This window comes from Mustela erminea, chromosome 1, assembly GCF_009829155.1.
Source record: "Mustela erminea isolate mMusErm1 chromosome 1, mMusErm1.Pri, whole genome shotgun sequence".
Classification (NCBI taxonomy): domain Eukaryota; kingdom Metazoa; phylum Chordata; class Mammalia; order Carnivora; family Mustelidae; genus Mustela; species Mustela erminea.
Window position 1 is genome coordinate 60805053 of NC_045614.1, and position 27864 is coordinate 60832916.

The window sequence follows — 27864 nt, forward strand, 5'->3', positions numbered from 1 at the left end:
TTCACAGAAAAAGTTTGCTGTTCCTGGAGTTAGATGATTTATGGGCATCTCCAGCTTAATCTGTGCAAAACCAAATTCTTTAATCACTGCTATGCCCCCAACTGATCCACCTCCAGTGCTCGCCTCTCAGGAAGTGGTACCATCATGCATGCAGTTGCTCAGATCAGACCTGGTGCTCAGGCATCACCAACTTAGACGTCTCACATTGAATCTTTCATAAAACCGTGTTGGCTCTATTTTCAAAACAGCTCTCAAATCTGAGCACTCAGTCTCTCCTTCCCCAGAACTGTTCTAGATCAGAATTTCTCAATCTTGGTACCACTGACATTTGGGGCCACATAATTCTTTTTTGTGGGGCCATCCTGTGCATTGCACAATGTTTAGCAGCATCCTTGGTCTCTATCACTAGATGCCAGCAGTACCACCAACCCCAGTAGTAACAATCAAAAATGTCCCCATTGTTAAATGTTCCCTGGGAAGCCAAGTTGCCCAACACTGAAAAGCACAGTCTCAGTCAGACCACCATAATGCCTTAAGTTTATGACATCATTATGTGCACTGTTCTAATAGCCCTGGTTTCCCTGCTTCTGATCACAGCTTGTGACTACATGTTCTACATCCAGAGTGCTCTGTTAAAAGTGTAAGTCATATCCATGTTAGTTCCTTAACCAGAATCTCCTGATGACTTCCCAGGATACTCTGAAGAAAATGCATCTGAGTACAAGTCAAACCTCTCGCTGCTCTCAAGGCCCTCTCTGAGCTGGCCTTGACCATGGCGCTGGCCTCACCACTCACCTTTCCTCCTCATACTCTTTCTGCTCCAGCCACACTGGTCCCTTTGGCTTTCCTAGAAAATGCTGAGCAGCTTCCTTCCCCAACCTTTCTATTCGCCAAGCCCCCTGCTTGGCACGTTCTTCCCTCAAAAACGTGTATGACTCACACTCTCACTTTTGCCTCTGCTTAACTATCCCCTCCCAACAGAACATGATCATTCTCTGTCTACCTACCTCACCTGATTTCTCTTCACAGCACTTCTCCCTGACATGTTATATATGCTTTTATGATCTATCTCCTTGATTCGAATGTGAGTTCCGCAATAGTAGTGACTTCATATATTTCACTTTAGAATCCCCAGTGTCGAGAACAGTTGCCAGCAAACAGTTGATACTCAATACATATTTATTGAATAAATGAATAAATGAATCAGTCAGTCAATGAGATTTTCAAACCAGCGTGCACGTCTATACTAAGGGGATCATGTAGTCTGATCTGATCTGCCAGAGCAGTCTCTGGAAAGGGACTGGTTGGGGGCCTTGCTGGAATGTCAAAACTTGGGGTATCTGAGCATGTCACCTGAAACCTATTTGCATAAGGTCCCATAAGCTTCTTTAGAAGAGACAAAATTGGGGTCATAGGCTCACAGGATCCTAGGATTCACAACCCCAAGAAGGGAGGGTTGAAATCATTCTTTCAATGTGGAGAAAGGGCTGACAGATGACTAAAACTTACTCGAGGTGGGACAGAAGCAGAAGATAGGTACCCAAGCAAAGGATGCTTTCAACACCATAGTGGTCTGGACCCCAGTGCAACTCTACAAGGTATTTCAATGGAGGAGATGGTTACATTTAAGCTCTAGTGGAGTTCAAGATCTTTAACCACCAGTGTTTGAAGGGAACACATGAAAGTTTTGTGGGAGGAGGCAGCAGCAGCCTTGAGCACCACACACCATCTAAGAGATGAGAGGCGTGGAGAGGCCCAGTGCCCTCCAGGGAATGGCTTTACAACATGCAGCTTTGGACACCAGCCTGGGGACTGGCACCCAAGGAAGCACTCAGCAACTCAGGAAAACAGCATAACTGAGGACTGATGATACTCACCAAGGCCCCTCCACCCCCATCAAGAAAGAAATTTCCAAGAGCCTGGGTATCTGGGAAACACTACTGGGCAAGCAAGCATTCATCACCCCCTCAGACTAGCCAAGGCAGGGGAGTCCTGGGAAATTTGCAACTGGGAAACCAGAAACCCAAATTATCCCTGGAGAAGCCACATGTCTTCAAGGGGACAACACTTGCCAAACTTTAACTCTGTATTTTGAGCTTTAGTTTGTGGTCTTCTGGTCATCTGAGTATATATATGGATCCCTGAGGCTACTGCAATCAAAGGGAAGACCCATTTCTGGATACGGTGTGGGCTCCATGACCCTGCCCTCCCCTAAATCACATCCAGGGTGGCCAAGGGCCCCCTCCCCTGACAGACTGCCTGTGTCCTTCAATGAAGGTCACATCTCACCCTAACCAGGACTGACTTGGCTGAACTGTTCTCTGGGTCTAAAGAAAGATCTGGGACAGACTACCTTCTTGGCAAGAATATCCACCAGGAGCTCTAAAGTATGCTGCCCCTTGAATAATAATAGCTAACACCTAATTGAGTGCTTACTGTATGCCACACATTTGCCACCTGCTTTATGTATATTATGTCACTGATTCTTCAAGTGATTCCTATGGGATGGTGTTACTATTCATTATGCTTATTTTATAGATGAAGAGGTCAAGACACAGAGAGGTTAGAAACATCCCCAGAGCTCACACAGGAGGGGTGATGTGAGGTATTAATTATTATCCTTTCTTGAAGTGGCTGGTTTCACCTTTCTAAATGAGTATCCTGCTGCCTTCTTTCATGCCTGACGGTAAGGAAATGACTCAGAAGTTAGGACAACAGAGATGGAATCTCTCACTGAGCTTTGGGCAAGACTTGTGTCTTGTGGATAACAATGCAAACAGTATTCAGAAGACATCTAAGTCCCCTGTGGTGTGGAGCCCGGAGAGACACCAAGCAGATGCCCTTTCCAATAAAGACTAGTGTCTCAGCTGTCATCTCCTGCGTGGTTTGCCTCAGCTGCAGAGAGCTGCCTTGCTCAATGTCTCACTCTTCCCAGAATGGCAATATCCAACAATTGATGGCAACAGGGGTATCACAGTCTAGCTAATTCAGGCCATGCAGGATAACACCGATCAGCTGAAGCTTGGTCATGCCCCTGTGGCTGTTTGACATCTCTTCCTGACCAATCCTCCTCCTTCGTCCTTTCTTCCAAAGGTGTGGATCTCTAATAACTATCTTGCGTCCTAAACTCTAGCTCAAAACCAGCTTCTTGACAACCTAACCTGGACACCTATGTACCAGGGTAGGGTGAGCTCCTAGCTGCCCTCCAGGGAAGGGCAGATATCAGAACTCACTCTGTTATTCAAAGAAGTCTGTTAGTCTCCCTACAGGAAAGGCTAATTCTGCACTCCAGCTTTTTCAATGCCACTTGGGCAGCTTATTGAGGTAAATGAAAGAAGCTGTTTGGGGCTGGGGAGACCAGTCCAGAGTCTCTAACCTCTTGTCCTATGGGCCAAGGGTATGCCTGTTAACAGATTCAGGATGCACTAGTCAGGAAGCTCTACACCAAGTTAGAGATCATGATGCTCTAAAGAGGGTGGCTTTTTTTTTTTTCTTTCATAAACCTATAATGTATTATTAGCCCCAGGGGTACAGGCCTGTGAATCACCAGGTTTACACACTTCACAGCACTCACCATAGCACATACCCTCCCCAATGTCCATAATCCCACCCCCCTCTCCCTCCCCCCCCAGCCACTCTCAGTTTGTTTTGTGAGATTAAGAGTTACTTATGGTTTGTCTCCCTCCCGATCCCATCTTGTTTCATTTATTCTTTTCCTACCCTCCAAACCGCCACGTTGCATCTCCACCTCCTCGTATCAGGGAGATCATATGATAGTTATCTTTCTCTGATTGACTTATTTCGCTAAGCATAATGTAAGAGGGTGGCTTTAAAAAAAAAAAAGTACACACATACACACAATCACTAACTGGGGTTTGTTATGAGTACTAAAGATTTCATTATAAAAGGCAAAATTATAAACCGTTGATTGAAGAATATCTTTATGACCTCAGGCTAAGAAAGATATCTTAAATACAAAAGAGCAAATCATAAAGACTGATAACTATTCCTACATAAAAAGTAAAAACTGTTCACCAAAGGACGCAATGAAGAGACTTAGAAAGATGAATCATGAGCTGTAAGGGGATAGGATGACAACATAAAAATACCAACAAAGCACTCAGATTTACTGTATTTATAAACAACTCCAATGAGTCGATGAGAAAAAAAAAATCAAGCATTTAGAAGAAAAGTGAGCAAAAGACATGAACGGGCACTTCACAAAAATAGAAACAGCCATAAGTATACGAAATACAAATATAAAACATGTAAATACATTTATAATTTGTAATTTTTTAAATAAATAAAATATAAATATACTCAACCTTATTTATAACCATCCTTTCCATTACCATGGATATACAAACGTACCACAGGGAAAAATGAATGAGCTTCAGCTACTCCTGTCAATGTAGATGAATCTTAAACACCCAACGTTAGTGAACAAAGCAAATAACAGAAGAATAAATGTTTGATTCCATTTATATAAATACGTGTTTGATTCCATTTTCAAGAACAGGAAAAACTAGGGAGAGACTGGTTGGGTTATGGACATGGGGAAGGTATGTGCTATGGTGAGTGCTGTGAAATGCATAAGCCTGATGATTCATAGACCTGTACCCCTGGGGCAAACGATACATTATATGTTAATAAAAATAATTTTTAAAAAAAGAACAAGAAAAACTAAATGCCTAAGGACAAAACTAGAAAGAAAAACAAGAGAACAGTGAATATAAAATTCAGGCTATGTTGTGGAGATGCCGAGAATGTTGTTTTAGGGGTTGGCATCTCACAGGCCAAATCTGGTTCATTATCTTTTTTTTTTTTTTTTTTAATACAGCCTGTGAGCTAAGATAGTTTTTACATTTTTAAATAACAAGGAAAAATTAAAACAATATTTTGTGACCTTTGAGAACTATATGAACTTCAAAATTTCAGGGTCCATAGATCAAGCTGTACTGGAATAGAACCATACCCGTGTTTATGTATTGTCCATCCTTGTTCATCTCTTTCTACCACACCACTCCCAACATACACAGCCAATGAGAACACAATTTCCCTACTGGAATATAATTTTCCACAACTTGCTCATCTTTCTGCTTATCTTACGAGCAGAGACCTTGACTGCCTTTGTTCTGGATTATATATTCTCAAGGATGTTTGCATAATAAGCAGACTCAGAAGATAGAGACAGTGTTCTTCCCCAGATCAAAAGGCAGGTATTATAAATGTTTCAGATTCCCTAATCTCGGGGTTTGTCTTCTGTAATACGACTCACTGTGTGAGCAAATACGGTCTGGCCCTCTCTACACCATCTTGTGCAAAGTGAGGCTTAGAGAACCAGCTCAAGAAAATGTTGTTATTGTGAGCAATAAGTCATCCTTGGTTCTGACCCTGGAGACATGTCTTCCACCAGCCTTCATTCTTGCAAGTGTGGCAGGGTAAAATCTCACACCATGCATGTTTCAGACATGAGAAAACTGAAGCCCAGGGAAGGGAAGTGAGTGGCCCAAGGTCACTGAATGGGTGACGCACTAGCGCAGGATTGTTTATGTTCCTGATGCCCAGTCCCGTGCTCGTTCTCTGCCTCTGGGCAGCTTCTTGGGATCCCTCCAGGCTTCTCTGAAGGCCCTTGGGACTCTCCCTTGCTTCTCTATGGGACTCCTGCACACACTCTGGGCCTTACCTTTGACACTACACTTGAAGGTTTGACTGACCACTCCAGTATTATTCTCCTTCTCCGCTGGCCACTGATAAACGTAGACGGTGGTTCTGGAGGACCCGGCATCGAGCACGACTCCATACTGAACAAAAGGGGAAAGGGAGAGTCAGAAATGGGCTGGGCTTCTCTGAGGACTCGTTTCCAATGGGTCACTGAGAACCCCGAATTCTCTCATGAGCTTACTCCACACCACATCATTTAGGTAGGGGCTGACCAAGGGGAAAAAATTATTTGCTCCAAACCAACTTCGTCTCCTTGGACTGTGGGGGAAAGGGATGGGATGAGGTGGTCAGGTGTTCTGGGGCCTGGTTCTCAGCTTTGGCCACACCTTAGAATCACTTAGGAAGTTTCTGAAGCCCCCAGTTCCGAGATCTATCCCAGGCCCATTAAATCAGACTCTCGGAGTGGACAAAGGCATCGGCAGTGTCTAAAGCTCTCGTGGTGACCCAGTATGAAGCCAAGGTTGAAAATCAGCACTCCAAGGATCCTGCCCATCCCCAGTTTCTTCCTTACCCAGACCTCTGAGGTAGGGAACAGAAGCCACCTGGGTCTCAGGAGGGAAATGAATAGTCAGTCACCTGCTGCCCAAATAAACACAGGAAGTTCTCACAAGGAAGAGACACATTAATACCTGTATTAACCTTCAGAAGGAAAGTGTTCATAATTAAGGAGAAAAACCCCACAATACAAACTAATGTTGACATACTGTCCCACTTTGGTAACATGGTACATGAACAGACAGGAGGGTGTTGCCAGGGCTAGCTGTGCTGGGGATTGCTGGCTAGGAGCCCTGGACCACCTCCCCAGCTAGAGAGAAGCACCAGGGAGTGTCCCCTGAGGGTCTTTTCAGACCAGGCCCTGGACCAAGCCTGAGCAGGAAAGAGCACGCGTTAGCAGCCTATGGGGACTAGAATGAGTAATGCTGACTGAGGTCTGTGAGTGCTTGGACCTGGAGTCAGCTCAGGACAGCAGAGACTTCTGGGTCACAGCAATTCCCCAATTCCACCACTGTTGGGTTAGGCTGCTCCTTTCAGTGAGGAAGATGAATTTGGGTTCTGGAGGCAGGGTGACTCAGGTGGATGCTTGCTTTACGTCCCTGGGTAGGAGGCCTAAGCTCTGTGGGTTTTCTTATCTTCCAACAACTCAACCTTGAGATGTCCACAGGAGACCAAACATCTGATACTTAATGTTTGCTCAATAAATACAGGCTATATAGAAAGATCAATAAAGCAAAATAAATAAAATTACAAAGCAAGGAAAAGAGGAAAGAAAAGAAAATAACACCCTTCAAATTCAAATCCCACCATTGTTCTAACATCTTACTATGTATCTTTTCTACTGGTCTTCTGTGTCTATAGCTACGCATGTGAATATGTGGCTAGACATATGTTTTCAATTCCATACAGGAGTGCTCGCTTCGACAGCACATATACTAAAATCAATTCGATACAGGATTACACTGTACATAGTCTTTTCCAATGCTCTTTTCTTACTCAATAAGCTTATCATGCACATCTCTCCCTGCCAGTAAAAATACTGATATCACCATTTTCACCAATTCCCTGATTCTAGACATCTGGGAGGGTTCCACTTCCCACTATTAACAAGCGCTTGTTTCATCTGAAATGGGACCAAATAAAAACATGTTGCTCCAGCTCCTCAATCACAGCTTCCCCATTATATTGACACGGAACATCCTGTGTCCATTGGTATTTGAACTTGGACAGCCTCTTAATCTCAGCCTTCAATCTGATGAACGCTGACAGGGATCTTGACACGATACCCCCTGCAAACAAGGGAGGTATTGTTCACAGCCTGCTCTGGGCAGAAACTCACCAAGGAGATTAGCGCACAGGTGGAGCCGAAGGAAACCAGGCACTCAAGAGGTCTGCCACCTTACCAGTCCACTTTCTCTCCTCCCACCTGCTGCTGACCCCTCAGCGCCCCTCCCCCGAACCCTCCACACCTGGTGCTGACTAGAGGAGGGAGTACACGACGAGAGCAACCACTCCACAGGTTCCCCACCCTTCCCATATCTTCTGGAACCAAACACTTCACAAACCGTGTGTTTTCCCTGTGAAGGGAACTTGGGGCTGCTGGGCCAAGATCAGAAAGGAGGAAGAAGGGCCACTCTATTCCAATCCTCATTCCAGCTGGGATCCAGTTTTTATCATGGTGGGAGCAGCCAGAGACATTTCACAATGAGCCTGGAGAAATGGCTGCCCCTTGGGCACCTGCCAATGCACTGACAGGGACAAGCCCTGAGCCCAGCACTACTTCTGAGTAGCCACCATCATCCCCTGACATTTTCAAAAATGGGAAAATTGGTTTTAGCCAGTTTTCAGAGCACATTTGCCTAGATCAGTGACACTCAATGTGGTTCAGTGGAGGGCACGAGGTGGGGACTAATTTTCATTCAGTTCAGCTAGATGGAAAGCAGTAAGTTACCCTCTGTTTAATGCAGTGTCAGGAAAAAAATATGGCTAGAATGTGGACTGAAGACGTACTCAGTGGGTTAACCAAAAGGAAACAGCCTTCCATATGAATTGCACGATCCAAAACTTAAGGACCACGTGAGCTTCTAACAAAACAAAAGCAAGGATCATAAGATCAGCTTCTTAGATTTACCACCATCACCATCATCATCATCATCACTACTAGCATAATAATAGGAATAGTAGTAGTAAACAATTGCTGAGTACTTATAATACCTCAGGCACTGCACAAAGTGCTTTAGTACTGCATTCAGAAGGCAGGTGTTGTCATCATTCCCACCTGACAGATGGGGAAACAGGCTCACAGAGGTAAATAATTGCCCACAGTCCCAAGCCTGAGTCTAACTGAACATCAGTCCTGTTCACAGAGCCGCCATGCTTTCACTGAGTTCCAAGGAAACCAGGTCTACCAGGGTTGACTGTTTCATAATAAGGTGTGCATTCATGGATCTTTTGTTCAGACATAAAGTCCCTCAAAAGCAAACTCGCAGTTGAATAGTGTGCAGATCTGGCTGGAGAGGAGGTGGACCAAGGTGATGAAGGAGTTGCATCTTTCTGGAAAGGAGGAAACCAATTATCTAACTCTCACTCTCCAAAGGGTAAACCAGGGAGGGCTGCAAGTCACCAGAGCTCCAGGCTGATGACTGAGAAACAATAAGGGTTAGAAGGGAATGGTTTTAGCAAGCCTGGTCCTGTGGCTGTGCTTTGGAGAGTAACAGCCAAGCATGGGACAGTGACCCAACATGGGGATCTAATGTGACCTGAGAGGGACTATGTAGGCCCCTCTTCAATAATGATGTCATGTGGCTATAAAGGGCAATGGCAATGGGACACCGGTCATATTGGACTGGGAAGCCGTAGGACTTCTAGATAGTTGTGGTTGGGGTTTGGGAGGACAAGGTCTCAAAAGGATGATAAGAGACTTAATGATAATAAAGCCAGTGGGGGCCTGAGTGAAAAAGAAAAATCATGCCATCATGTTTATTCTTCAGGCTGGTAGGTCAGGTCAGACCAGTAACAATGAAAATGGAACTGGGGAACACTTCGATCCTTGACTAAGTTTTAATAGTTCTGCTGTTCAACTCAAATGAACCAAGGTTAGGTAGGCCAAGGTTGGATTTAAGAGCCAATTATCATGGTTAGGATCTTAAGGAGCAGTCTAGGGACCCTCAGATAGGCAATTGTGGAGCTGTCCCCTCATAACCAACTGTCAGCGGCACACCAAGGCAAAACAAACTTCAAGGTATGGAAACATAAACAGAACAGTTTAAAAGCCCTTGTATTCACTCAGCTTCACTCCCACAACTGCCCTTCCCACCCTTAGCACACACTGCAAAACAAAAAAAAGAGGCTTGTCCTCACTCTGAAATGAGCTACATGTGGAATGTTCTTTCAAGTGGCCATTCTGCTCTTGGTTCCACTGGCTCAGAACATCTGTCTTTTCTCACATTAAATCCACCCAATTAAGCAGAATGGGTCTTCTGAGCCAGTATTCCAATGCTCTACAACTTCCTTTCCCCTACAACGGTGACCAGGACCTGGCAGCAGGATTTGAGAAGATCAAAAATCCCCTCTTTGAACTTTGTGCTAATGGGTGAGGGTGTGTCCTCTGATCCTTCTAAACCCTTGCTTAAGGCCAACATTCTCTGCTCTGTTTTGTTTCTTGGGCACCACGTCTGCTATTTCCAGTCCATTTAACTGTAAGAAGCTGTCTGCCCTTTCTGTTCCTTTATTTTCTTATCTGCAAAATGAGGATAAAAATAATCATATCTATGTGGAATAGTCACTGAGGGTTCCCTGACCACATCCCTCAGGCCATGCACTTTCCACCTGCCTGAAGGCTTTCTCCGGGGACTTGAGCCCACCTGAGCATACAACAGCCAGAAACACTAAGGAGTGAATGTCTTCCAGGGCGTAGCCACTCAACCAATGACTAGCAGAAGTTAGTGTGTAAGTATGTCCTTGAGTGGGATACCCGTGAGGCAGTGGTTCTAGATGCCCTTTGGTAGAAGACAACCCTGCGATGGATTCTATACTGGCTCCCAGAGATTCCCTGCAGAACTGAGCCCTTGCTGCCTACAGTGGTAACCTACTGGGTGGCAGACCCTCCACCAGCTGCCTTCCCACCCCCTACCTAGGCTTCCTAGGGTCATTTCCAAATGGCCTACTTTTACTCACATCTTTGACCAAGGGAACCCACCTGACCCAGGAGCATGAAACAGATGAGTTTTCCTCCTTCGGCTGTAGCCTCCTTACTGTGCTGGGGTCTACTTCTCTCTACTTAGTTTGCTCTTCTAGTGTTCTGTCAATTCCTCTATGTCCCTCCAGTATGAACAGAAGAGTTACCTCTTTCTTCTTGGAACAAGTGGAAGCCAGCGGCTGGCAAATGCCTTAACTAGCCCATCCCTAACTTTTGTAGGGAAAATTTTATAAATGCAGACTTTTACTCTCCCTCCCAACTTCCACCTGTCCTCATCCCTGGGCTCTGGGGACTGGGCTCCAGATCCACAGAATAAAGAGCCTCATGCACTTACACATTGTCTATAGAAGGTGTGACAGCTCAGACTCCACATCTCTGCTCTGTCTACATTCGCTGCAAAGAGCTGCTCTTTTGCAACCCCTCAGACCACTGGTGAGGACAGTCCTCTGGAGGAGACCCATAAAGACCCTGGCTTCTGGAGTCCCAGGCACCACAGGTTGTTCTAGAAGGGGAAGCATGGCTCTGGGTAGGCACATTCCCTTGTGCTCTGGAGATAACCCTAAAATACAACTAGAGCTGGTTCCTCTGAAATATGGGTTGTAAGAGTGATTACTGGGGTCTAAGAGGGCTATTTAGCTTGCCCCCATGTGGGGGATACCTCCATCTCTCAGTTCAGCAAAACTTCTGTATCCGCACCCATCCTCCCCACCTTCCCACCTGTGCAAAAGAGGACAAGTACTCCTGTCAGAGGTAGTACCTTCTTCTGGGTCCCCCATTCTGCACTTAGGATCAGGGAGAAGAGGGAGGTGAGTGAAGAAAAATAAGACAGGAACAGGAAGACAAGTTTTCATTTCCGGTCTGCCATCCACTGGTCAAACCTATGATTTCTCATTTGCAAGATGATGGTGACAATGCTTGCTTTGTCCCCCTGCTATAGCTATCACAAGAGTTACATGAGATAATTCAGGGGAAAGTGTTCCCTAAACTGAAACTGCAATTTACAAAGTGTAACGAAATGGTGTTACTTTCAGTTGCAATCCTGATTTTCCATAGTTAATACAAGAAGTCAGTGCCTGGAGCTTGGGGCAATGGCTTCTCTAGGCCTTGGCTCATGTCTTTGGACAACCAGATAATTTGTTTTTCCTCATCACACTGGACAGTTGTAGAAGGTTTCTTTTTCCTTTTCTTTTTTCTTTGTGTTATTCATGGGGAGGGTGTTGACATTATTAAGTAAAATGTCCTATAAAAGAGCCAAATGCCATTATCTATGGGAGATTTTACTTTAATCTTAAGAGCAGCCTCAGAATGGTATGTCAAACTTGCCCACAAAACTGAGGCAATACTCATTTCCTTTTTATCTTTAAAAACTTTAAAAAACTTCTATTTCAAATATAGCTTTTGAACAGTCACTAAGAGCAGGAAGATGTAGAAAGTACTCATGAGGTCAAGGGCAAAGGATAAATGAGATTCAAATAAGAGTTTAATTCCTTGGATCCTATGACCCTCTAGCTAAGAAGGGTTTTTACACTTTTAAAAAATCATAAGAAGACCAAAAGAAGAAGAAGAAGAAATGTGATCTAGACTATAAATGACCTTCAAAGCCTAAAATATGTACTATTTAGCTCTTTACAGAAAGTGTGCCAAACTCTACCAAAAGGATTCTCTTTCATTTGACAAGTCCCTCATGGGATCACCTCCCCTCACCCTAACAGCCAAGGGTGGGGTGACACACATGGTTTTCAGACCGTCAGACATCATCTGAAAGGCCATGTGGGGACTGACTTATCAAGGGCTAAGAGTAGCCTCTGAAACTGAGCACAAGATTCTCAGTAATTTTTTGAGGCAAAGAATTAGAGGGATCATGGGACACTTCTAGACTCAAGAGAGGTAGCACAAATACAGCTCAAGGAGACCTTTTCAAGTCTTTGATGTTTTGCTTATAAGGTTAGGCCAGAAGAGGATCCTGGGTCTCCTGGTTTCCACTTATTTTTTTTTAATTTATTTATTTGACAGAGATCACAAGTCGGTGAGAGGCAGGCAGAGAGAGAGTAAGAAGCAGGCTCCCCGCAGAGCAGAGAGCCCGATGCGGGGCTTGATCCCAGGACCCTGGGATCATGACCTGAGCTGAAGGCAGCGGCTTAATCCTCTGAGCCACCCAGGCGCCCCTCCTTGTTTCCACTTATGATCAGGGTTGTGCGTTCTTGGAGGAATGCACAAGTTGGTAGATCTTTGGTAGTCATCTGCAACTCTTGGCTACAAAATTTAGCTTTGGTTCCACAGTCAGAAGTCAAAATAAGGCCACATAATTCTCAGAGAAGTTGTCACCATTAACATTTTCTAGTGTCAAACATCACAAAACCAGTATGTCCAAAGCTCCTCCCTCAGCTCTTGCACCAAAGACCCTTGGGTTCTCCCTTGGGTCTTCCTCCATGGCAGTTGGAGAAAGGGTTTTCTTCTAACTCATGACTTTAGAATAATTGATGTCATAGCCCATCCCTTCAGTGGCAATCCCTTCACACTTACCTTCAGTCCTGGAAGGAGGACCTCTTTGTGGTGAAACTGGATGACTGTGATGGCCACAAGCACCACAACACTCAAAAGCAAGACCACCAAGGCAATGATGGCTGGGGTTCGGGAGAGAGCCTTGAAGCCTAAAATGGGAAGACCCAGCAGATACGTGAGCGGAAAGTAGGAATGAGGCATCAGCTTTCTTTGCAGAATCCATAGATTGGGTGCATAACTGTGTGCATATGTCACTTCCTGTGGCTTTAGTGAGACCTACACTTTTAAGGTAGAACAGGGATTGGGTTCCAATAACCATTTACCTTTCCTCCAAAAGAGTAGACTAAGACATCATTTGCAGAGAGGGTGTGCATAGTTTCGTTTCCTGGTATCTCCCCAGATGTATTAAGCATACTACTAGTTGTCCCTGAGATGATTTACAATAATATTTATTCTAATATAGACTTAAAAAGAATGGGTTTTCTATTAAGCAGGTGTTAAAATATTTCATTTAAAAATAATATCGGGTTGCCTGGGTGGCTCAGTCGGTTAAGCAACTGCCTTCGGCTCAGGTCATGATCCCAAGAGTCCTGGGATTGAGTCCCACATCAGGCTCCCTGCTCAGTAGGGAGCCTGCTTCTTCTTTTCCCTCTGGCTGCTGCTCTGCTTACTTGTGCCCTCTTTCTCGCTCTCTCTCTGTTAAATAAATAAATAATTTTATTAAAAAATATATATATCAGATAAAATAAATTATTGCTTTACATCAGATATAACCAATGATTATAAAGTTCAGTACACAGTGATATACCGTCTTGCAAACAGTAACACATATGAATTTCTAAAAATACTACGTTTCCCAGAAAGAAGTCAACCTCAGTCACTTTTCCTATGTCTACAGGGAAGCCATAGGGTCTCACCTACATCTTCAAAGAACAGCTAGACCCTAAGCCATGTGTTCAAAGGGGTCATATCATCTCTGGCATTTGTATTTTAATTGTAACATATAAACTGTACCCATTTAAAAGAAAAATAATAATAATGAAACCTATGAATAATCTTCAACTAAATACAAAGCCTCTGAAGAAAGATAATTATATCTGTATTGTGTAAGGTATACAATTACTATAATGGACTATGTCTATGTATTAAAGTTAAACTAATATTGCTTAACTAGATGATTTTGAACAGATATTTACTGGGGTCTTAACAAAACAGTGTGAGCTAATGGAATTTTTATAAATAAAGTAGCAAATACATTTTCAGAAAAAAAAATATTGTTCAATACTGAAATGACTTCATTCATGTGAAGTTCTGAAACAGGAAGGTGATAGAAATCAGAACAGTGACCATCCTGGGTGTTGGTTGGGTATAGGGACTCACTGAGAAGGAATACAGGGGCACTTTCTGGAGTCACAGAAATGCTCTATATCTTCCTAGAATTATGGGGTATATGGGTGTGTGCATTTGTCAAAATTCATCAAACCTTTCAAAGTCCTTTAAGGAAAACCTGAAAATCCAAGTAAACTAGCTCCTTAGGTACGATTTCCTTTTACAAAAAAAGATTTGTCTAAGTTGCCCGTACCACCCTAAAATTATATCCTTTGGAAGACAAGAATGCCCAGTTCGGGGGCATGACTAAAGACCATCTGTCCAGGAGGTGCAGGAGAGGGTGTGCTTTGTAAGCCGTCTGCTGAGCACAGTTGTGTGTTTGGTCTCCCAAGTCCTCTGTGTTTCAGCACTTTTCAGGTAAATAGCTATGATTACCTTCAGCAAATCCTGGCCCCAGCAGAAAAGCCTATTGCAAAGCCAAACGGACAAGAGCAGGTCTCATTCGTTTAGGGAATGCAGCCCAGAACTGTGCTGTCATTAGGAGTGAACAAACACTATAATTACAAGCTGTCTACCTGGGAGTGGAGAGGCCAAACCCTTCTGGGCTTCCACATGAGCGACTGTAAAACGTGCTCCAGAGGCAGGCAGGTAGGGCAAGCTTGGCAGTATGTGTGGGTGCATGTGTGTGAGAATTCTGCACATGTGCCTCCAGCAGCAAGGGTGGGACGCTGACCTGGGGTGGGGGTGCAGAGTGCGGAACCTGTAGACACTGTGCCAGCAACAACACTGGGATGGAAGAAGAGGAAAGATCTAAGGACTTTACAATGCATTACAAAAGCAACAATATTCTCAACCAAACCCCACACGCAGCTTGGTAAGGGAAACCACAAACAGCCAAATTAATGGATTAGGCAAACCGGAAAAACCATTTAAGCGAAACATGCATGTTAGTCCTTGTTTTGCGTAGCTTTGATCAAAAGCATTACTTCTACCTGAGGCATGCTGGTGGTGAAAGCTCAGTAAGTGACTGAGTCTCAAACCACAGACGTTAAACTCAATGGCAGGGGCCACGCATGAAGAACTGTGGGCTGAAGCCTGGGCTGTGACTTGAGAATACCACACCTGCTGCCTGCTTGGAGATACTAACCTGCTTGCTCACAGGGTTGGCGGGTCAGCACGGTGAACATCTTTCCTCCCAACAGTAGGCAAGAGAACACAGAATGACGATGTGTTGTTGGCCCCTGACTTCAGTTCTGGAAACCAGCAGTGTTAAGCCCAGTTTGGGGTCAGGACTAAAAAAACATCTGTCCAGGGAGGAAGGGGAGTGATACATAGCAGTCTCCTGACCACAGCCACGTGGCTGCCTCCTGTTCCTCAGTTTTCAGGTAAAAAGCTAATGACTACCTTAAGCAAACTCTTGTCCCAGCGGGAAAGCCTGTCACGAAGCAAAACCTGCTTTCAAACCCACTTCATTTCTTCCAAATCAAAACCTCTTGGGGGACAGAGAAACGGAGCCCTTTGGATATAAACCCAAAGCTGGGCTTAAATTCTAGTGTCACCTCCCCAGATGCAACGAGAAGAACAGGTTTGCTGAATTTTAAATAGAAAATTTTCCAAGAAATAAGTCAATCATTTCTTGCAGATTTTTTCCACCTGTACACACCGACTGGGGCAGAAGGAATCTTCCACCTATTAGCAACATTCACAGGACTGAGGCAGGGCTTTTCTTCAAATCACAGAAGCAAGGGAGATTTTTGTGGGTGTTGGCACCCGCGAGCCTAGAGTCGCCCCTGAAAAACCTAGGAGGGATATTTTTAGCTGCTGGTTGGAAACAATTGCAAAGGGATGTCGGGCCCCCGGGATCCAGCGCCCCAGGATCTGGGAGGCCCCGCTCTGGAACTGTGTCTCCACACAGCCAGGAGAGCTAAGCGCCAATCCATCTCCGGAGTCGCAGATGCGTTCGGTGGGGACGCGTCCACCTCTCCGGGCTTGGCAGGGACTACCTCCCTGCCTCCCAGGATTGGGGCGCGCACCCTTCGGTCCCTCCCTCCAGTCCTCTCTGAAATCCGATCTGTTTTCCTGCCTTTCTAGCTCCCAGCCCCACGAAGCTTTCCGATCCTTCCTCAGCGGCTCGGGCGCGGGGTCCCCGGTGCTCACCTGTGCGCAGACGGTGGCAGCAGGGCAAGCTGCGCTGCCGCAGTGGCAGCGAGCGGCCAACGCTCCGGAGGCTCTGCGGAGGCCGGGGAGGCAGGGCGGCCCCGGGGCGTGGCGGGGGCGGAGCAGTCGGGCCGAGGACCGCCCCCGCGGCCGGGTCAAGGCCCAGCACCTTTGCTTCATCTTACCCGTTCCGGTCCTCTTCACCACCATGCCGCCCGGACCTACCCGGGGAAGGCCGGGAGGGTGTCCACTGCGTGTCCATCAAACATCGATGTCAAGGCCAAGGACCCTTTGATCTCTCTTTTGGTTTCCTCCATCCTCACCTCAAGACTACTTGGGGCAGGAGGCAGGGCAGAGTGTAGAAACCCGGCACTGCTTGAATGTGCACAGGTGGGCCCTGTGCCCCATCTTTCCGTGGAGTGGAGGCTGGTAACCACCTGTAATGTTGGGCGTGAGGCTAGCAGGCACACTGGTCCCCGAATCACCTGGGCCAGGAGAGCAAAGTAATACAGAGACGTTCCTTGTCATGTATTTCAGACTGACTGCCTTGGCCATGCCCAGGGATCTGCTCACTGTTTACTCAGCAATACCCTCCCCCAGCCCCATTTTATATGGGTATCAAGACAAGATTCAAGGCTAAGATTCAAGACAAGCTAATCCTGGAAGAGGACGGAAATGCAGCGACTCAAGTGCCCCAGGGGTCTTGTTTTTAATGCATCAGCAGGCCCTTTGGGACTCTTGGAATGATCCACCAAGAGGCCTAAGTAGAGTTCTGTTGGAGGACCCCGCCCCGTGGGTGGTCCTGAATAGCTGGAAGGAAGAGCTAAGGTCTGGGCTATGTCCTGGGTCTGCCTGTTCCCCTGGAGACCTAGAGGCTGTATGCCACTAGTTTCCTCTCCTGTGCAGATGGGATCGAACCCACTGACAGTTGCGGGGGGGGGGGGCGGGGGGGTGTCTTCAGAGAAGAATGCCCCCGAGTTAAGGGTGTGTGTGTGTGTGTGTGTGTGTGTGTGTGTGTAGGAGCACTAGTCACTCACAGTGAGTTGTTTGAAATGGACCGTTGCTGGGAGATTTCTACAGGGTCTGCGATGGGGATGTGGGGCAGTCAGTGAATACTTGCTGAATTTACAAGACTTACTTTCTTTGAAAGCTCTGGGCCAATAAAAGGTAAGGCATCTGACCAAAAGCTGAGGGATTTCTGCTCCCCAGTGGCCATAGACCCACGAAAAGCTGCTGATACTCTACCTACACCAGAGTCAGTCACTTTGGTTCTAAGAAGTGAATGGCTGACCTTAACATCCTCAGTGATTCCCCAGGAGCTGATAGAAGGTTCCTGGGCCTAAGGGGCCTTCAAATACAGTTGGTGGTAATTCTAAAAATAACCCAAATCAGTCCTTGTTGCCAGCTTTCACACACATGCTTCTCCATCAACCATCCACACATAGGAGCAAACATACATTATCTATCTATCTATCTATCTATGCAAACCTTGGGGTTTTTCCTGATTATAAAATAATACAAATGTGGGGCACAAATGGCTCAATCAGTTAAGCATCTGCCTTTGGCTTGGGTTATGATCCTGGGGTCCTGAGATTGAGCTCCATATCAGGCTCCCTGCTTAGCAGGGACCCTGCTTTTCCCTCTCCCTCTGCCACTTCCCCTGCTTGTGCTCTCTTGCTCGCTCTCTTAATCAAATAAATAAATAAAATCATTAAAATAAAATAAAATAAAATAATTCAAATTACCTTCCAGATATCAAACCATACCAAAAAGCTACAGTAATTAAAACAGCCTGGTTTGGGCACAGGAATATACCAATAGCTCTAAAAAACAAAAGAGATAGGTCAATACCAGATTAATGGATATAGGATTTAGTTTAACAGAAAGAGGAGACTGGAAGAACACATTTCTCAATTGAACTGAGAAAAAAAATCCCAATCATTCATCATTCACAAAAAGAGATTTTAGATAGATGAAAAGTTTAAATGTAAAAAAGGATTTGATATCCTAAGGAAATATAGGAGAACATTTTTGTGATCCTTGGGAAGAAACACCCTATTCCAACATGAAATCAAAGCAGGAAGATAAAGTCAACAGCAATCTTGCAGAAAAAAAAATGTAAAATAAGTGCATGGAAAAAGACATCTTTAAATAAAAAAGATAAATTGTGTGGAAATATTTAATAATGCGATAGCAAAGGGTGAATATATAGTGAAGCCAAACCAATCTAGAAAAATAGGAATATCTAGAATAAGAAAATGGACAAATGACCCAAGAAGTATAAGTGGCCAGTAAACATGGCAAAGATGCTTAATCTCATTACTTACCCCAACATGGCAAAACTTTGACATCTTTAAACTAGATTTTTCTTGACTGATCAGTTTAGCAAACTTTAAAAATATCTGCAGTGCTCTGTGTTGGAGAAGGTATGGGGGAAACAGTCCCACTTGAAGCTTCTGGGAGGTGACATGCCTGGTTTTCCTCCCACCTCTCCGGATGCCCCCTACATGCTATTTGCTGGCTTGTTCTCCTCTCCCAAGAGTTTCTCAAGATTCTGTCCGGGACCTCTTTCTTCCTCACTCTGTACCCCTTTCTCAGTAACCTCATCCCTGCCCCTGGCTTCCGTTCTACTTAAGGAAACCTCTGAAATGCATGTGTTCTGCTCAGGCTTTTCCTCTTGAGCTGTAGACCTAGAGAATGGCCTGATTTCTTTTGGATGTCTTAGAGGCATCTCAGTTTCATAGGTCTCCAGCTGAGCTCCTCATCCTCCTCCAGAAAACTATCAACTTTTCCAATGTTCCTTGTCTCAGTGGACGGCACCCCCAGTCATTCAAGTGAGCAAGCCAGAAAGCTGAGATTTCTCTTTGCTAATCGCTCCCTCATCTCTCATCATCAATCAGTCACTAAGAATTGCTAGCTTTGTCCTCTTAATTATCTCTCCCATGTGTCCCATCTCCACCACCACCACAGCCTGAGCCAGGATTTGTCAATCTAGGCACTATTTATATATCTCAGTCTAGGGGGTCCTTTTTGTGTCTTGTAGGATGTTTATTTAGTGGCACTCCTGACCTTAATCTGCTAAATGCCATAGCATTCCCACACACTGTGTGACACTCAAGAGTGTTTCCAGAGATTGCCCAGGGTCTTCAGAGGGGTGAAATTTCTCTGGTTGAGAACTACTGGCCTAAACTACCACTCTCTTTCTCCTAGATATTGGCAATGGTCTCACTTAGCTCTTAGTGTCAACTTTCTCCCTTTCACATCCATTTTTTCCACTGCCACCAGCCTCATCTCTTCAAAACACAAATCTCACCATGTCATCCTCTCCTTAGCAAACTTCTGTGCTGTCCATTCCTCAGTGGATACAGATTCAAATCCTCAAGATGACCTAGAAGGCCCTGCACCGTCTGGTCCCTGCTTCCCTCTCCAAGCTCATTTGAGCACATTCTGCTCTTCTCTTTATGCCCCGAGGGTATATCAGCCTTCTTTCAATTTTTCAAATATGTCACAGGGCCTTTGCACAGAACTTCTGTGACCTGTGGTGTCTGCCCCTTCTTCCATCCTTCCCTTATTAGCTCATATTTATACTTTCCTTCTCAGCTCAGAACTTCATGGACAGCTCCCAACACTCCCCAGTCTGGGCCACACAACCAACATGAGTCAGGCCCTCAGCGGCATGCTTCCCCACAGGCATTCCTTTCCTTCAGTTAGTGTTTTATTACGATAATTGTCCAGTGAGTGGCACCTGTTGCCTACAACCAGGTGCAACAGTATGTTGATTCCCTGCGTAGTTTGCAGGTATCAGAGTTGCTGGGAGAGACAAGACTCACACAGGCTCTGGGTTGAACAACATTTTACTTACATGGAGAAGAGACAGAACAAGATCCCCTTCAATAGCCAGTATCTGTCTCCTATGCTTGGCAGGTCTCCTCACCCAGACAACATGGGGAGATGGTCTGCACACGGATTCCGTTTGCATTTCTGGCCAAGGACCCCGTGTCCTCCCCCATGGGGTCTGAAGAGCAGAAAGCTGAGGTCCTGCCCAGGGGTCTTTGACCCACGCTGAAGCAGAACAAAGAAGGACACCTGTTCAAATATGGGATAGGAAAAGATACTACAGAGCAGAGAGCGATACCCATCACCGATCAAAAGGGCTCTTTATCCCTTTGTAAGGGAATGCTGCCCTCCTATGCCGGAAGCTAGAAGCGGCACATGACCGCCTTTCCCAGTGGTAATTTCAGATTGTTTTATTTGTGCCCACTAGACGGTAAAGTCTGTGCAAGGAGAAACCATGCTATTCTTATTCACCATCGTTTTCTCACTGTCTTGCACACTGGACCTGGTGAGCCCTCAATGAAAACATGTGTTGAATGAACGCTCTTTTTACAAATTAACAATATTAATCCCTTGACCATCTTGTGTGACAAAGACTTTCCCCTAGCTGTCTGCTTAAGACTCAACAGTTTTATAAGTGTATGTTGAGGCTTGTAGTGTCTGAGTTGAGGCTATCTAATTGAAAATAGTTCACAACTCTCTAGGATATAGACCAGACAGAAAACCAGGTTAACCAAGTGAGTGCGAGAGTGGTATTTAGCAAACTTGGCTTCCAGTCTCAACTCTGCTAATTGCCAGCACATACATGACTCTGGACACAAGTCTAGGTTTCTAAGATGCTCAGTTTTATAATCTGTGATATGAAGGTACTGGGTGAAATCAGACTGCCTGTGATGATTCCATTATTTTGGAAAGCTCAAGGCTAGGGATGTACTTCATTAGCACAGTGGGAATGGCTGGAGTTTGGAGACTACAGGTGACCAAGGGCAAAGCTCTAAGAGTAGAGTGTCAGGGTGGAAGTCCGATTGCCAGAGGTCGTGAAGAATGCACAAGAAGGACATAGAGTGCACGTGTGCGTGAGCATGTTTGTGTGTGTGTGTGTGTGTGTGTGTGTGTATACACATGCCCCATACAACCCTAATTCTTGTTCTCCTCCAAGGCAGTCGTCCCCTCTACCATTTCAGCCAAACTTAAGTTCTGCTGAAGCTCATTACCTCGTTTTTACTGATGCTCTTTGTTGATTTAGCAAATTTAATAAAACACAAGGCGCATTTTTTTTCTGAATTTATAATATTTGTAACATTTGTTTTGTAACATTTTCACTGGTGGAGGGTTATAGGCAAAGGTCATTTCCATTGGCTCTGGGTTCACCAGAGAAACAGAATCAATCAATCAATCAATCAATCAATCAGTTGTGGTTATGAAGGTTGAAAAGTCCCCAGATCAGCAGCTGACAAGTGGTGTGACTTTAGTGTGAGTCAAAGGTCTGAGAACCAAGAGAGCAGATGGTATAAGTTCCAGTTTGAGTCCAAGTCTGAAGACAGGAGAAGACTGATGTCCTATCTCAAAGACAGGCAATGTGAGCTCGCCTTATTCTGCTGCTATCTGTTTAACCAGATACCTGGGCACGTGACTGTCAAATTGACACATTAATTGACTCATAAAATTAACCCATATGAAATCCAATTGTCTTTTCTTTAGTTCTGATGCTGGACCCAGATTCAGGGCTTGTCTGGGCGGTCTCATATAGGCAAACCATCCTTTACAAAAGAAGTTCTGGGCTGGGAAAAGCCTTGTCCCAACTTGCTTCTGAAAAGATATGCAGGAAGAACTGACAAATAGCACTTTGTGGCAACAGCTGAAGAGTCCCATGTAAAAAGGAGAAAAGGCAAATCTGGAACAAGATCAGTGAGATTAAAAACTAAGACCGTTGTGCTCTTCTGGGATATCCTTTCCTGTTGATGGGCTCACTGCACATCTCCATCCTTCCTACCTGCTCCAGTGCCACACCCCACGACAGCACAGCTCAGTTAGGTCCAACAGCTTCTATCCCCCTTGATCCTTCTTTATTTCTAGCCTCACAAGCTTACTCACTGGGCTGCATTTTCCAATCATGTAACAAACGTGACTTGGGGGTCTCTGTGTTCCCGGCACTGGGCTAGGTGCTGGGGCTGGGGGAAATGAATAGGTCTGAGCTGCAGACTGAGCATGCCCTGTGTCCTTCACACCCTCATCCATCCCAGCCCTGCGTTCCCCGGATCAGACTGCTGCAGCCGCCTTCACACATCTGCCCTCCGCTTCCCACCCTTAGCCATCAGACTTCCCACACTTGCCTGGGGCCATGGACCCCTTTGCCACTCTGGTGAAGCTTATGAACAGTCCCAGAATTGTTTTTTAAAATGTACAAAATGAGACACAGAATTACAAAGGAAACCTTTATATTGAAGTGCATTTTCAAAGGTTTTAAAAAATCAAATTTAGGAGGATGACTGGATGGGCTCAGTCCAGTTGAGCAACCGACTCTTGATTTTGGCTCAGGTCATGATCTCAGGGTTGTGAGATCGAGACCCACGTTGTGCTCCACACTGGGCATGGACTCTGCTTGGGATTCTCTCTCTTCCTCTGCCTCTGCCTCCATCACCTGCTTGTGCCCCCTCTTAAAAAATAAAAATTAAATAAATAAATAAAATTTGAGATGTAATATATATGTGTTTATTACCTTATTAAGCAATGAGATTCAGCAGCAGATCTAAAGCCAACTCTAATTTCTTTTTAAGATTTTATTTATATATTTATTTGACAGAGAGAGTGTTGGGCTGGCAGGAAGGGCTACTAAAGATGGTGAAAGTTCCTGCCACAAGACCTGAGCTCGGACAGGAGAACAAAGGCCCAAGCAGGAATCTGAGACCCCCCGCCCGGGCTCCTGTGAACCAGTGGGATCCCAATGAGCGGCGGGATATCCAAATAAGGGAAACTTGCCAAAAGACCCCTGAGCTTTCCCCAAGACCCCTTAAAAGCCCCCTCCTCCCTGCCTTGGGCGCGACTTCTGCCACTCTGCTTTCCAGAGTCGCAGAACCTCGCCCGAGGGTGCCCACCTCCTCCCTGCGCAACTTTCCGGGCTCCCCTTCTCCTGAGCCCTGAAACTTCGCCGGAGAGTGTTTTTAATAAATCTTGCCTTGCACCCACTTTGCCTGGTGTTGTGTTTATCTCGCTGGAAAAAACTTTACAGAGAGAAAGAGAGAGAGCGCGAGCGAGCGAGCACACAAGCAGGTGGAAGGAGAGGGAGAAGCAGAGAGCCGGATGTAGGACTCAATCCTCGGACCCTGAGCTCATGACCTGAGCTAAAGTCAGACCCTTAACTGACTGAGCCACCTAGGCTCCCCAAAGCCTACTTTAATTTCAAAGCATGAAGAACTAAAGGATATTTAGAGACATCTACTACAACTATACTGTCATATGGAAATATCTGTGATTTCTGTTGTGACAAAGTCCTGCCAATAGCATTGTGCTTTGTTGACTACACTTAATTGAAGGAAATTTTTCATTTCCTAAAAATAAAGATTTTTTTTTTTTCTCCCATGCAAAGATACAAGGCCCCTGCATTCTTTCTGTGGAACCCAGGTTAAGAAGCTACCAGACTGGTATTACAGCAGAAGTGTGGGTTTCCTGTTCAAAATCTTTTGATGATTCACTCATTCAAAAATAGGGGCTCACTGCTTGCTGAAGTAAGTCTAAATTCAGGCTGGCCTTCAAAGATTTGCTTTTACCAATTAATTCTTTTCCTACCTTAAAAAAATTACATAAATGGTATGGTATCTTATGTTCTTTTGCTGATGAGGGAGCAGGAGGCTGGCTGAAGACAAAGCAAAAGCTGGCACCTTGCACCCCCCCCCTTTCCATCCGCTCCCCCTTGGTAAAGTGTGTGACATCCTCAGGCACCCCGGACTGCCATAAACGGTAAACAAATAGTTAACTTGCAGAGATCACCATCCTACAGGACTGGAGTCTCCCTTGGTTTATAAGTCCACTAGAGATCTACAAACAAAGAAGTTACCTTATCAATAGCACAATTTCCAGAGGCAAATAACTCAGTTCCTCAAGCCCAAATGTCTCCCTCCCCACCATAAACAAAACTGAAGTAGGCTGAGTTAGAGGGGAATGTAAATATAGTTAAATCTCTTCTGAACCTAAATCTCACTAACAAAGATGCTTGATAGCAGGATTGTGACATCCCACCAGGAATCTCCCAACTATCTTGATGTTAATGGCTGGCCTAAAGACAACATTGATCAAGCCTCAAGGGCAAGGCCTCGGGTAGGCCCCCGGTATCGGCACCTTATAGGCCCTCTTTAGCATATGAAAGCTCCATTGAAACCTCCCTGCCCCTCACCTTCCCCCAACCGCAGGGTACATAACCTGCCATCTCTCACAACTCGGGGCCGCAGCTCTTCTGCCCATGGGTCCTGTCCCTGAGCTTTAATAAACCACCATTTTGCACCAAAGATGTCTCAAGAATTCTTTCTTGGTTATCGGCTCCGGACCTCAGCCCACCGAACCGCACCTAGGTTCTAGAACTTCATCAGGCACATAACTAAGCCCTTTCTCAGGATGACCCTATCTATCCCAGGGTCAGCAGGCGTGGCAGGGCCGACAGACATTCAGGTGGGCTGAGATCTATTAATAAGTGCTTTCCCTGGATGCCAATTGTCGCTGTAATCTATTTTTTGTCACTTGATTTCAGGGGCTGAACTTCTGCACTCCTCGCTCCAATACACCTAATTTCCTTTTCCACGTGACCAGCTTCGACTGATCTTTTTTTCTGCCTGATCAGATTCTGCATTCTTCTCATAGTTCTCTATCTGGCTGGCGGCCACAATCCTATTGTCGTTTTATTACCAGTCCTCTCTGCAGTGTGCCTATTTACAATTAGGGTGAGTTTTGTTTTCCTGTGTATTATTTCCTTTTTTCCATTTTTAAAATTGTCATTGTCCATTTTCTAACTTCCTGAGCAAAATGGTTACCTTATTATTAAACAACAACAACAATAATGCCTGTCTTCTCTGAGTCAGCTCTTTACTCCAAGGGCCACTTTGGCTACATGCCACACATTTTCATATTTAACACTCCTGTCATTATTCAGCTTGAACTATTTTGTGATTTCCATTACGATCTTCTTTGACCTATTGATTTTTTTTTTTAATGCATTTTCTTAGTTGATGTTTGGGATGATGTTTGGGAGCTAAATTTTCACAACTGATTTAGAGTTTTATTGCACTGTAGTTAGAAGATCTGGTGTGTATAATACTGATCTTTCACGGCCTTTAAGATTCCTTCTGTGAGGGCGCCTACGTGGCTCAGTAACCACTGAGCCCCTGCCTTCGGCTCAGGTCATGATATCGGGGTCCTGGGATAGAGTCCCACATCGGGCTCTCTGCTCAGCAGGGGGCCTCCACCCTTCCTCTCTCTCTGCCTGCCTCTCTCCCTACTTGTGATCTCTGTCTGTCAAATAAATAAAATCTTTAAAAAAAAAAAAAGGGGGGGGGCGCCTGGGTGGCTCAGTGGGTTAAAGCCTCTGCCTTCGGCTCAGGTCATGATCCTAGGGTCCTGGGATCGAGCCCCGCATCGGGCTCTCTGCTTGGCAGGGAGCCTGCTTCCTCCTCTCTCTCTCTGCCTGCCTCTCTGCCTAGTTGTGATCTCTGTCTGTCAAATAAATAAATAAAATATTAAAAAAAAAAAAGAAGATTCCTTCTGTGACCATGCACATGGTCAATTATGTAGCTATCTGGTTGAACTTGAATATTCAGACGATGTTTTTAAAAAATTCAGTTTACAAGTTTGTGTGGAGTAACATTCCTGGTTTGGAGGGACAGTTCTGGGAGTTTTAGCAGAAGCCTAGAGTCCAGTAACTGCCATGACCGAGCCATATGGGTTCTATCACTCTCCACTGCTCTTTTGCAGTCAAACCCTTCCCCCACCCGCAGCTCCTGGCTATCTTTCATCTGTTTTCTGTACCTTTAATTTTGCCGCCTCTAGTCATATAAATGGAATCCTGTAGGTACCTGACCTTTTGAGTCTGGCTTCTTTTATTCAGCACAATGTGTTTGAAATTCTTCCACGTTGTTCCGGGTATCCATAATCATTTCTGTTTATCACTGAATAGTCTTGTCTTGTATGGAGAGACCACAGTTTGTTTACTCATCCACCGACTCAAAGACATTTGTATGGTTTTCAGGAACACTATTTTAAAGTATTGGGTGTAGAATTCTCTCACATCCCTTATATGAAGCTTATTGTGTTGTTTAAATTTTCTGTGGACTTAGAAAATTCTTGTGTGTTGGATCCTTGGATCTGTCACTTTCTGGGAGAGATGTGTTACCCTTCCACTATGATGGTATATTTGTTCTTGTTTCCGTATAACCTCTGTGGTATTTTCTTTTCTTAAAAAAGATTTTATTTATTTATTTGACAGAGGGAAAGATCACAAGAGGGCAGAGAGGCAGGCATGGGGGCTGGGGCAGGGAGAAACAGGCTCCCTGCTGAGCAGAGAGCCTGATGTAGGGCTCCATCCAAGGACCCTGAGATCATGACCTGAGCTGAAGAAAGAGGCTTAACCCACTGAGCCACCCAGGTGTCCCCGGTAGTTTCTTTCTTTCTGTCTTTTTTTCTTTTGAAGTTTTATTTATTTATTTGACAGAGAGAGATCACAAGTAGGCAGAGAGGCAGGCAGAGAAAGGAAGGGAAGCAGGCTCCCCGCTGAGCAGAGACGCACCCCCCCCCCCCCCCGCCCCGCCATGCGGGGCTCGACCCAGGACACTGGGATCATGACCTGAGCTGAAGGCAGAGGCTTCAACCCACTGAGCCACCCACGCATCCCCCACTGGTAGTTTCTTGATATACTAAGAAACCTCTGTTGTTACATTCATATAGCTACAGGTTTGTTACATCTTCTAGATAAATTGTTTTATTATTATGCAAAACCCCTTTTCCTGCCTAACAGTGATTTGTGTCTTCAAGTTCTTTTTACGGGGCATGGAATACTGCCATGCCCTTTGCCCACCTTCTCTCTTCTCTCCTTTGCTGGCCCACAAACTGTCACACCGGCTCCCTAGTTGACTGCCCATGGTTAGGCTGCCAAGGGGAGGAAGGAGACTTAAGAGTGGAGAAGAGAGGTCAAGTATTTCTTGCCTCTCCCGCCTCACACTAAACTGCATAATCTGGCAGGTGCCGTGTTTGGCCATGACTGTAGGGCCATGACTGTAGGGCTGCGGAGATCCCTTTTCCCAGGCTCTGGCATCCTTTGAAGTTTGGCAAAACTGTCTTCCCCTTGTCCCATCTAGGCTGAGAGTATCAATAGCTGCTTCTTTTTAAAAATTTTATTCATTTATTTGAGAGACAGAACAAGTTGTCAGGGGGGAGGGACAGAGGGAGAGGGGAAAGCAAAATCCCTGCTGCGCAGGGAGCCTAACTGAGGGCTCCATCCCAGAACCCTGGGATCGAGACCTGAGCTGAAGGCAGAGACTTAATGGACTGAGCCACCCAGGCGCCCTGAGTATCAACAGGTTCTCTCTGCTTCTCATTCCGTTTTTATTCCCTGAATCTACCTCTTCCTCCCTCTGTGGGTTGTC

At 45.3% G+C, this 27864-nt stretch overlaps 1 protein-coding gene across 2 annotated transcripts in view; it reads right to left on the minus strand.

The window, feature by feature from the left end:
- Positions 1-16494, minus strand: part of ENTPD3 (ectonucleoside triphosphate diphosphohydrolase 3) — a 34177-nt gene extending 17683 nt beyond the window's left edge. The window contains exons 1-4 of one of the 2 annotated variants that reach the window (XM_032344703.1): positions 16406-16494; positions 15396-15501; positions 12941-13068; positions 5687-5804 (exon numbers count right to left, since the gene is read on the minus strand). In XM_032344703.1, the coding sequence (XP_032200594.1) occupies positions 5687-5804; positions 12941-13068; positions 15396-15435 (286 nt within the window). In that variant the 5' untranslated portion in view covers positions 15436-15501; positions 16406-16494. Of the gene's footprint in view, positions 1-5686; positions 5805-12940; positions 13069-15395; positions 15553-16405 lie in introns of both variants that reach the window. The other variant, XM_032344624.1, reaches the window with a different exon arrangement.
- Positions 16495-27864: the final 11370 nt, after the last annotated feature.